At 43.7% G+C, this 12,399-nt stretch overlaps 1 protein-coding gene across 1 annotated transcript; it reads right to left on the minus strand.

Moving 5' to 3' along the window:
• Positions 1-3,160: 3,160 nt before the first annotated feature.
• Positions 3,161-6,468, minus strand: LOC147009818 (uncharacterized). The gene is made up of 3 exons (XM_085861150.1): positions 6,226-6,468; positions 5,881-5,893; positions 3,161-4,606 (listed from the first exon to the last, which is right to left on the minus strand). Exons 1-3 carry the CDS (start codon positions 6,286-6,288, stop codon positions 3,633-3,635), a joined length of 1,050 nt encoding a protein of 349 aa, XP_085717276.1. The 5' UTR covers positions 6,289-6,468; the 3' UTR covers positions 3,161-3,632.
• Positions 6,469-12,399: the final 5,931 nt, after the last annotated feature.

The raw sequence follows: 12,399 nt of genomic DNA on the forward strand, positions 1-12,399 counted from the left end.
TGAGAAACACTGGTCTAGTGGGAAGATGAGGGAGTGTGTTGGGATGGGCTATTAGGTTATCAAATCATTTTTCCCTTCCATTCCACTTCCCACTCTTCCGCTTTTCACTGCTGTGATACATTTGCCTTGCTTGCTACCCTCGTTTTGCTGGCCACAGCATACCACCGTCTACCCAGTGACTCGTTTTCAGAGGCAAAATCCCGACGTTCGGCTGGACACAAGCGATAAGCTGCACCGCCAACCATCTTCCCAAGGCCAGAAGTGGGCGGGCCAGGCTGGCCTCTGGCTGAAACCCAGCCCAGAAAGGCAGACCACGTGAAGGGCCGGTCCAATCGGCATGCTCGGCTCGGACAATGACGTCAGGTTTCGGCAAGGCTCCTCCCCGACCTCCGGGTTCTAAAAAGCGTGGACCTCCGTGTAGTTGTTGGTTGGGAAGAGAATTGCAAGTGGGTTGGGAAGAGAATTGCAAGTTGGTTGGAAGGAGAATTGAGAGAGGTTTTTGAGTATTGAAGAAGGAGAGAAGGAGTCATTGAGAGTGAGTGTTCCTGCCACTTGTCTCCGCCGACACGACGTTGAACCGTCCCTTGCTTCTCGACGAATGGCCTCTTGCATGATCCTGCCTGCTGCTCATCTCCCCCCCCCCCCTTGGACTCCGCTCTTCTCCACTTGAGCCCCTCCTGCAGACACGATCTCCACACGTACGGTTGTGGCTGAACAACTCAACCATTGTCGGGTGCCACACCACGAAGCATCCCTCTCCCGAAACGCTCAGGTACCCAGAAACTGTAACCTCAACTCCCTCCCTCCCTGGCTGCAAAAGTCCCTTTCACAATTGGGTTTACTTTGTCTGAGTGTGTGTGAGAGTGTTGGCGCCTGTCCATTAAGTAAGCCTGTATAAGATCTTTTATTGTTGTGATTGTTGCTTTATTAATCTCGGGTCATGTCTGCACTGTGTCTGCTTTGTAAGTTGCTTGTAAAATTGCCACACCCCACACCTCTCATCTTTCCCTGCATTACACACCCAATAACCCTTTGTTGTGGCACATGCTTTTCCTCACTTATTGTAAATAAATAATTGTTGTAGAAATGTTCCCAGCTTGCCTTTGTCTTTTTCCTCATTCGTACAGCATGGTTCGAATCCAGATTTAGCCGGATCTTTATTCCCAACGGTCCATTCCTTCTAGCCGGTACGTCCTTGGCAGTGCCGCTCGGCTGCATCTGATCCGGTTTGGACAAGGCGTACCGAGGGCGTGGTTCCCCGGTGGTTAAACCGTGTGGTTAATTAGGTAACCCGATTCACCCATAGGCGGGAGGACCCTAGGTCACGCGGTTGAGTTATTGGCGTCCACAGTCGGTTAAGCGACCCGCCGCGTCACGGAATTATCCGTGAATGACGGCCTACAATTCTGGAAAGTCTGGTGGGAATCGATGAAGCTTTCCCCCACCTTGTGGTCTTCTCACCCGACCCCGCCGGCCCGCAACAATACTTTGCAACTTCCAATCACAACAGTGATGGTTGAGCATTCCTTTTCTTCATGGAATATAATTTTGTATTCTGAAAGGAATCACCTTCTGCCTGATCATGTAAATGAACCAATGAACACATCAACTGAAGAACACACTGCATTCGAGTTAATCAACAAAGTCCTGAGCAATTACAACAAGAAAGCAAGAAGGGATGGAGGTGTAGGTGTACGTAGTTCGTGTAGCCCTTTATCTGAAGGCCTGAGTAGCGACCATTCTTATTCTAAAGGCGGCTCTCAGGGCGAACTCATGAGTTCATTATCAAGATGAATGGCTGCAGGATGGCCGAGAAGTGTGCACACTCGCCTTGAAGCTGTCCACCCTGCGTTCGAATCCCGACCCAGCTATAAACTGTCATCCCGGTGTTTTACAGGCAGGGTGATTCATCAATGTGTGTGCCATCCCTCGGATGGACGTTAAACTGGGTGACACATCTGCCAGCATTCGTTGGTGGATGTGAGATTGTATGGCGTCCACGAAAAGTCGGCGAGCTATCACAGGCACCATGGCCAAATTACAAATTCCTGCCCGAACTAGTCGAACATCAAGCCTGGCAAGTCGGGTCGTGAATCCTCGGGCCAAGCTTCCCTTTGACCCCACAATAAAAGGTGGGTTTGTCGTGGCCGTTAAAGAAGTTCATTATCAAGACAAAATGAGTTTGTTATCATTCATATTAAGCCAACATTAATTTATTCGATGATTGATAAATACTTATCTAGTTCCGTCAAGTCATCGCTGACTTGTGGTGACTTTCACCCTCAGATTCATACTTCCAACATCCTTATCCTGCTCTGCTTCCCAAAGATCTGGCAGAGACAGCTTGGTTGCAGCTTTTATCCCATCCATCTGGTACAAGAGTTACAAGATCTGCCTCTTCCTCTTCTTTCCTCAAGCCGACCCCACGTGCTTGATTTCTCCGGAGTTTCGTGTTCTGCACGCATGACGGGTCGAGCATCACGGCTTCTGCTTCATGGGCAGCGCTTCCAACGTACACAAGGCAAATGCGCGCTCCGCTTTATGACGTCAATATATCCGGTGTTCACAATGTGATTTATCGAATTTCTTTATATACAATGTTTCTTGTTACATTTTTTTTTTGTGTCAAACGCACCTTCTGAGGTCGTCAGCACGTGCAGAAGAGGGTTTTACGTTGCAGACGCTGCTTTCTCGGAGTGGCATTACGTCTCTCAGCGGGTGATGGTCTGTCGACGACAGACGTAATGACGTCAGCGAATGACCATTACGCCTCAGCGGTGACATTAAACGTCGTCATGCAAACGAATGTAAAAATTAGAAAATCGCCAAAAATTCCCAAACCTGTTCGTCTGGCGCGATCTCACATAGACCATGATGTACATTAGACCACTGACCACCCACATGCCGAAAGTGGCGACAATCCATCCTGCAGTTTCGGAGGAGATACGTCCACAAAATATGGCTTCGCATATTAATATAATTTTTAAAAATGGTGGTCGAATCTCTCCCAACATCAAACCGACCCTCACCCTCACCCCTTGTGCAATACAACCGATCCTAAGTCTTCACCACCTGGAAATTCCAACCATCCCTTCACCCCTCCACCACCCCACCCCTCATCGAGTGTGGACGTCACAAAAAAACAAGAGTAAAACACATCGATAATGCAACAAGCAAGCTTTATTGATGACATTCAATTACAGGATAACCCGATTGATTATTGGACAGGATTTTAAACAAAGGATGATGTGTATGTATATATATATACATATATATATATATATATATATATATATATATATATATATATTCAGGTGAGACAGGAAGTTTGGGAGTCCACGTACAGGTGAAGAACAAAGTGTGTTAGAGGCATGAGTGGAGAAGGAAGGAAATCCCAACGAGTTGTCGGTATTGCTTTATGAAGGAGACGAAGCATGAGAATGAAGTTCGAGTCGCCGTTTTCCAAAGGTCACGTTCACATTCGCCAAAGAGGGATGGAGTCGATTTGGAATTGCGAACACGAACTCTTGCCGTGCGAACGCTCGAACTTTACGCGGGGTTATTATTACACTTGTTAGGCGTTAGCACACATGCGAGTACATTTTATTTCACATTACATACGCCGACGACGACTACTCCTCGGGCCATTTGCAAACGCCGATGTTGGCGTCAAAAACTAGGTTTCCCGGGCAAGTACGCTGAAAGCCGACATTCTGGACACACACGAAGAATTTTTGGGGATCTATGGGATCTTGCACCATTGTGTTGTCAGGCAAGTCGGCGCACACTTTTCTTAGTACCGAGCAACACTGGCAGTGGGTGTCAAAGGAGTGCCCGGCCGGACACGTGACGGCGACGGAGTTGCCGTCGTTGCAGAGAAAGTACGACTTCGGATCGACAGAATTGGCGACCTTCCTGCCGGTTGTTTCCCCTTCGCAAGGATTTTGCTGGACGGAAATGGGGTTGCACTCTCTTTCAGACCAGACCCAGTCGCAAATGCTGCATTTGAAGATCAGGGGTGCAGTGCAGGTGATCTGGTAGGCCACTCCGTGTGCGCATTTGTAGAATCGATTTTCATCGGCGTGAGCGACCAAGTCGCCGGTGTTCAGACTACTGCAAATGATGTTGTTCAAAGCGGCGCACTCTTTGATCGTTGGATCGAAGCTCATGCCGGAAGGACAGTCGCCAGGAACCTCATTTCCGTTGATGCAGTCGTAGAATTTGGTGGGATCTGCGTTGTCGGGGATTGCCCCGTCGGGAGTTCCGGCGCAAACGGCCACAGGATCAACGGGCTCTTTGTTCCAGTCGCACACGTTGTTGGCGGGGTTGAACACGAGGGTTGTTGGGCAGGTGATTTGGTAAGCGACGTCGCCGAAGCATTTGTAGAACTTGTTTTTGAGTGCGTGGGGGATCAGGGCACCGTTCGCCTGCCCGCTGCACTCGCCGTTGCTGCCGAAGGGGGCACATTGATGGAGATTGAAGTCGAAGCTTTCACCGACTGGGCAGAAACGTTTTCTTGCTATTCCAGAACTGCAGTTGTAATACGACAGTGGGTCTCCGGGGTCTGCAAACTTGCCAGCGGCACCAGTGGGACAGACAAACTCGGCTGCAATACAAACAGGGCGAGTTAATGAATTAACTGCACCAAGTTTTCCATGACAAAGTAACAAAAGTACAGTAGTTGCTCTCTGCCAGAGCAATCTGTTACATCAAAGTTTACAGTTCCTTGACAGACACATGTGTAGCATTAACCACGACACGATGCTCTGAGCTGCGTCACCTGGGCTCGAATCTCAGCGCACCGATAAACCGCCATCCTGGTGTTTCGCATGCAGGCCGATGCATCACTGCGTGCACCGTCCATCGGAACGACGTTAAGACGGCTGTCCCATCTTGCTAGCATAAGATGGTGGATGTTAAAGAACCCACCAAACTTTTTTTCCTCCGTGAAGAGTAGGCGAGCTATCTCCGGAATCTTGAACCAATTACAAATTCCTGCCTGTACTGCGGGTAGCAAGTGGTCTGGTCTTCTTGGAGGTTCCGTGACACCAGGTTACACCGCTTGCTATCTCATGGTGTGGTTGCGGTCCATGAACTATAAACAGACTGACGAGATAGCTTACGTTGTTCATGTGAACGGCCTTCAGATAAAAAGGGCAAGCTACACACTACTACTACTACTATTATTACTACTACTACCCTCTTACGGCCAAATGAATGGGTTTTCACTCTTCACACCCCTTTATTCCAACCACAATGAGAGGCAGATGTGGGTTGATACATTTATTTCGTACATATGGAGAGGTGTGCCAAATTGAGATGATTAAGATTTGAGAAAAGGAAGAGAAGCAGGTACCTGGAGACAGGAACCATCAGGTGAGCAGAGTGGGCAAACAATGGAAATAAGTTTGGGAAGAGATCGTGGGAGAGAAGGGGCATGTACGGGCCGTTGGTGGGGCAGTGACCAAACCCCCACCATCGCCATCGTTGCGTACGTAATAAGTAGATGACACCTTGAAACGCCTCTTACAATCGGGCACACTTGATGATACTGCTTTATCTGCCGTTTATACCTCCCCTTATAAGGCCACTGACATATTGATCAACCCTGGGTCTGTGAAAGATGCGTCATTTTGTCGTTTCGAAACTCATTTAAACTACAATATTACAAAAACCATCCAGTGTCGTCATTTTCGGACTTATCCTGTCGCTTTTGCAACGTGATGAGAGGCGAAACAAATAGACGATAAAAGTCAACATTATATGACGTGTAAATATATTTAATTGTTTTTAATAGACACCATTTCAATGATGAGTTTCACAAAGATGTGCACACCCGTAAACCGGCACAGACCATTGCTGAAATAGAGTAATACTTACAGCTCAATGAAATCTGCAAAACAAAGAAACACACAAAAAAAAAAAATCAAACAGAGGTTGAAATGAGACATTACTTTCATTGAGTATTTTACTGAGCACCTGCATTACTGAGCATTACTGAGCATTGAGACATTACTGAGCACCTGCAGGTATACCACCTGCCAGTTCATCAGCTCAATGTTGAACAGACATGTGAACAAAGAGTATTGAACGACAAACATTTTATTTTTTTTCAAACAAATAAATAAATGAAATCACTGTCGAGTTGTCGTGACAAAAGCACAGGTTGGTTTGAACTCTTACCAGAGTCGTACGGGTGTAATAAGTATGAACAAGATTTCGTACCTGAAGGCTCAAGTCACAAAGGGTGAGCGCAAGGAGCGCTGAGAGCAGGTGAGCGGTCCACATCGTGTACGAACTAATCAGTCGATATACCTGCAATGAGGTACCACAAAGGTAATGCCTCGCACTGCGTCCTTTTATAGGGATTTGTCGTGTTTGCAAATTATTTCACTTGTATACAAATGCTGCACAACCTGCTCGACAAAGAATGTTTGCCTTGGGCTTGCAAGCTGGGTGTGTCGGAAAACCCATTTGATGATGGTTCAAAGAAATTTGATTACTTAATCGCTCAAGGATTTGGGGGGGGGGTGTGGAGAGGGGTGGAATTTTGTGACCTATTTTATTGGGCATTCATATCGAGTAAATAGCAAGCAACACAACATAGAGCAACAACTGAGACTTCCTTTAATAAGGAGTGTAATTGGAGGACAGAACAACCAGAGTTCAGAGAGCACGATACCCCACGCAGTGTTCAGGTGTATACTTCAATTTAAATAAAATAACCCTTTTAAAGATGGTTAAAAAAAAACATGATCCAGAAGTTGAGCGCGATTGAAACAATCTTATACGCCAACCACTCTTACAGACCACTCTATAAAACTCTATTGAAATGGGGGTAAAGCTCCAGGAATCTGTGGCATCTATGCTGAACTTCTCAAGGCTGGTGGAAATGCTGCACTCGTGTCGTTGTATGCAGTTCTGTGCTCTGCCAAGAACACAGGCATCATCCCAACTGACTGGAAGAGGGGCCTTGTTGCCCCTCTCTGGAAAGGGAAGGGTGATCGCCAAGACTGCAACAACTACCGAGGGGTGACGCTGCTCTCAGTGCCGGGCAAGGTCTTTGCTCGGATAATCTTGATAGGGTTCGCCACCATCTGCTTGAGCACCAGCGTCCAGAGCAGTCAGGCTTTACACCAAAGAGGTCAACGATTGACCGTATCCTTGCACTTCGTGTCCTCACTGAATGCAGACGAGAGTTTCGGCAGGGGCTGCTTGCAGCCTATGTTGATCTCTGTGAAGCGTTTGATTCAGTGAATCAGGATCCCCTCTGGAGGATTCTTGTTCTTTGTGGGGTGCCACCAAAACTGATCGATCTGATGTCTGAACTCTACTCTGGTACTGAGAGTGCTGTGAGATGTGGTGGTACCATCTCTGACATTTCCAGTTGTTACTGGAGTTCGTCAGGGGTGTGTACTGGCCCCCACACTTTTTAGCACTTGTATGGACTGGATTCTGAGGAAGACACCAGAGAGATCAAGCTGTGGTGCATCATTGGGGAATAGCAAGATCTCTGACCTTGATTTCGCAGATGATGCAGTCATCTTTGCGGAGACTCCAGATATCCCTTCGGGGGCCCTCGAGGTGCTGAATGAGGAGTCGGAGCCACTGGCATTACGGGTTTCCTGGGTCAAAACTAAGATCCAGGCTTTCAATGACATTTTGAATGCTGCTGTCCTGTCTGTGCCTGTTTGTGATGAGGATGTTGAGGTCATGGAGAGATTAACTTACCTTGGCAGTGATATTCATGTCGCTGCTGGCTGTGAGTCAGAGGTCAATAGACGTCTGGGTCGGGCCTGGGGAGTCATGGATTCACTGGATAAGGGGATGTGGCGCTGCCGGTACCTGTGATGGAGGCCGAAAATCCGAGTCTTTAGGTTCTTGATGCTTCCAGTCTTGCTCTATGGATGTGAGACTTGGACTCTGACCAGGGATCTGAGACGGAGATTTGATTCCTTTGGTCCCAGGTCTCTTCGGAGAATCCTTGGCTATCGCTGGTCGGACTTTGTGTCCAACGAGCGGTTGTTGAGAGAGACTCAAATGAGATTTGTTACCTGCGTAGTCCATGAGCGTCAGCTGCGGCTGTATGGACATGTGGCTAATTTTCCTGACGCTGATCCTGCTCACCAGATTCTCTCAGCGAGGGAGTCTCGTGAGTGGAGGAGGCCAATGGGCCGACCACGTGCCTTGTGGTTGTAGCAGGTTGATCAGCATCTCAAGGAGATGGGGTAGGCCAGATGGAGAACCCTGGAGTACCGATGGAAAGAGGATGCAGCGACGTGCTGCTCTGGCGCATGCTCGCTTGCCTGACCTGGCCTGACCTATAGAACATGTCCAAGTACTGAAAAACTGGAGTGTCTTGGAAGTGAAAAGAAGGCAATTTGTGTTCTACAGTGTTCAAGTATATAATTCAATTAAAATAAAATAAAGATTGTAAAAGTCGTATAAATAAATAAATTCCGGAAGTTTGCCACCATTGCTGCATTGTCTATGACACCACCCTTTCTAACATGTTATATTAGTTCTTCATACCTGTTGTTTGTGTCCTTTATGACATCCTTAAAAACAGTAAGTTTCCTACTTGGAATGATTTTCAATTTTGTTTGACTACCAGGCAGGCAGACAGATTAAAAAATACAATCTCACTCTTCTCAGCGCACACACGATCGAGACAAATGCAGGTAAAACGAAACGCTCGTCTTTATATTCATGTTCCAATTCGTGTTCAAAATAAAACTTTTGATTTAAATAAGTTGTTCCTCGATTACAAACTGACATTCACAGATGGACGGACAGCCAGAAATGAACCAATTCCTCAACCCCGCCTTTCTCTTCAGGTGCACGGTGTAATGATGATGATGATGATGATAATAATAATTAATACGAGTTCCCTTACAAGGAACTTGACGCAGTAGGAGGCCCTGAGAGCCCTTAAAGCTTGCACTCTGTATTCTAACCTATGGTTATTTGGCCATGTTCTATTCTTTTTTTCATTGCTGAGCAACAAGCATGGAAGCGGTATGTATATTTTTAAGTATTTGGTATGTTCCTGGGTTTGAACCATCGACCTCACAGTCAAACCATGACACCACCGAGTCAGGTTCGTGGAGTTTGAGATTCAAATAATGACAATTTAGGTCTATAGCATGTAAAACATTGAATAAAACATATCCATGCCATTTACAAAAAGCAAATATAACAAGAACAAGTCTGAAGACGACGATGGTTCATGAGCCGTATTTGACGACGTAGATGGTTTCAGAAGTCAAGGATGAGACAATGTGATAATGTTTGACCAAGTTATAAAAATGATCAACATAATGTGGTACGAGTGACTGATTATTAGCTGCAAAATGTTGAAAACCCGGTTTCGTTCAACAACTTTCAAAATTTGACCTTTGCATAACCTTTAAAGGTCATAAAACAATGTTGTGGACATTAAAATAAAGAAACAGGATACGTGCTATAGCTTATTGGAGTTAGTTCGTCGAAGAAGGTCTAAAACCCGGTTCGATTCCCACAACTTTGAAAATTTGACCTTTGTGAACTTTAAAGGTCAACGGTCAAGGATTATGACCTTTGGTGCAAAACTTCCTCTGGAACATTCCAGGAACAATATAACGTCATATAGGCTATATGGCATTTCGCACTCCTCGGATTATATATCCATACTTTGATGAAATCAGCGTAAAAACAAACTTGTAGGGGGCGCCACGGGCAAGGTGTTCGAGATAGAGCAAAATGGTTTCAAGACTTTAGGTGGGGAATGACCTCAAGATTATGCTTATAAAATTTTGTCATCCTAGCTCTCAAGGTTTTGGCGGTCGTCTGATTTTTATGTCAAAATTCGAAATTTTCTATGTTCATGACCTTGTGACCTTGACCTTGGGACTAAAATGAAAAATCGAACTCCGTGGGGCTATGCAGGTGCCATTGGGCTAACCAAATACCGAAACCTCTGCCAGATTCGACAAGCCCCTCGGAGAAGATGAATTTTTATGTCAAAATCTCAATTTTCTAAGTTCGTGACCTTGTAACCTTGACCGTGGGAAGAAAATGAAAAATCGAGCTCCGTGGGGCAATGCTTGTGCCATTGGGCTAACCAAATACCGAAACCCCTGCCAGATTCGACAAACCCCCTTGGAGAAGATGCAAATTGAAATTGGCTACCCCCGAAAAACACAATTCACAATCTTCTAAGTTCGTGACCTTGTGGCCTTGACCTTGGGACGAAAATGAAAAATCGAGCTCTGTGGGGCTAAGCAGGTGCCATTGGGCTAACCAAATACTGAAACCCCTGCCAGATTCGACAAACCCCTCGGAGAAGAATTTTTTTTAATGTCAAAATCGCAATTTTCTAAGTTCGTGACCTTGTGACCTTGACCTTGGGACGAAAATGACAAATCGATCTCCGTGGGGCTATGCAGATGCCATTGGGCTAACCAAATACCGAAACCCGTCAGATTTGACAAAATCCCGAGGAGAAGATGCAAATTGAAATCGGCTACCCCCTAAAAACACGTTTTTTGGGCGTGGCTCCACCCATAATGGGCGGACAGTAGGGTAAGAATACTGATTCTGGCTCACTTTTCCCCATGTAAATGAATGGGGGATTTTCAGCGATTTATATTTTTTTTCCCTAAAAATAAATCCCCTTTTTATCCCAAGGTATATTTATTTGTCTCCCCTTTTAACTTGGAGGTTGAACCTCATTGAATTGAACACCTGGGGGTTGAACAGCTCACTCATTGAACCTATAAAGATTTGTTCATTCTCAAATTCCTTCAATAGTTTAATTTTCTTTGCACAATAATCCCCATCTAAAATATTGACAAACAAAACATTTGAATCTTTATATTTTTTAAGATACCCCTTTTGTGCCATTACGAAATGATAAACTTCTCTTAATGCTCTTGTTTGACCACCTCCTGAGCCACATATCATTTTGAGATTATAGTAAATTGTTTTTTCATTGTTCAATTGATAACCATCAAAGTTTTCAGTCCATTCAAGGATATTCATTTTTTTCTTTACATCCTCTAACTTACTAGTTTTTAAATTAATTCGCTTATTTGTTTTATTTACCTTTGTTTTAGTTATTTTTTCAATAAGACTTATTTGATATTTTTCACATTCATTATGTTTTCCATTTATATACCAAGACTGAGATTTTCTCCACTCTTTAGTTTGATTAATACTTGGTTTAACCATTTATATATTGTGAAAAAACGCGGCGGTAGCCCTTAAAAACCCTAACCCATCTTCCCATCGTTAAAACATAATCTATTTTATACACTCTATCATACAATATCCATATGGAACACAATCTATTCCATTATCTAAAATAAATCTCTTATCATCAAAGGCTCCTAATGCCTTTTTATTTACTTCTTCACTATATATGTTATGTTTATAACTTCTTATTGTATTCATTTTCCTATATTCTTCTTTCTTATTCATCAAACAATTATAATAATTTCTAAAAGTTATTGATTTCTTTATTACATATTTCTTTATTCCCTTTAACCTCTTATCAATCTGTTCACCATACTTATAAGCATATGCCTTTGCTCTCAATCCAATAAACTCACTCATTACTTTTCCACCCAACTCATCCTTAAACTTACCAATAACCTTTTCATTCTTTTTGGAAAATAACTCACTCTTCTTGCTGAAATTACTTGTATCATATACTCCAATATTTTTCTTCATATCTTCATAAACATCATCAGTTTTTATATCTAGGATAAAACTATCAGTATCCATATACAACAATGAAACATTTTCACCATACTCTTTCTTTAAGTCATTATACAAATAATCATACATCAATATCTTTGATAAATCAAGAACTGCTGTTCCAATATAAATTGGTTTATCCATTACAATACTTTCCTTTTTCATATGAATTGCAGAAAAGTTCTCTGAAAAAACCTCTTCTCTCTCAAAACTTGGTTTATTTATCAATCTCGAAGCTTCTTTCCAAGATGTTGCGAATCTAATGTTTTGCCTGTTTCTAACATTTTCCATAGTCTTTCCAAATACAGCATTATTCATTAATTTATAAAAGTCCCCTTCAAATTTTACTTTTGTATTTGCTCTCATATCTGTATTGAATTGAATATACTTTTTCACCCAAGGACTTTGTTTAAATTTTAAAACTCTATGAATTTTAGCTACTCTCAATCCTTCTCTCAAAAACTGTTTTAAGCTTCTCTGATGCAAAACATATCCCTCTTTATCATAGAATGTTGTTAATAACTTTTCTGTTGATTTACCTTTAATATTAAAACTTTTATGATAATCACTTAACCATTCTTTCTTTGGAGTTTCTTTCTCACATGCAAAAGGAAGATCTTTATGCTTATTATGAAGATCACTCGGGTACCTCAAATGAAC

The sequence above is a fragment of the Eptatretus burgeri genome, chromosome 17 (assembly GCF_056783735.1).
Source record: "Eptatretus burgeri isolate ZD-2024b chromosome 17, Ebu_testis_v1, whole genome shotgun sequence".
Taxonomy (NCBI): domain Eukaryota; kingdom Metazoa; phylum Chordata; class Myxini; order Myxiniformes; family Myxinidae; genus Eptatretus; species Eptatretus burgeri.

Excerpts from the sequence above, each read along its gene's own strand:
- LOC147009818 (XM_085861150.1), bottom strand. The coding sequence starts at position 6,288 with ATGTGGACCGCTCACCTGCTCTCAGCGCTCCTTGCGCTCACCCTTTGT.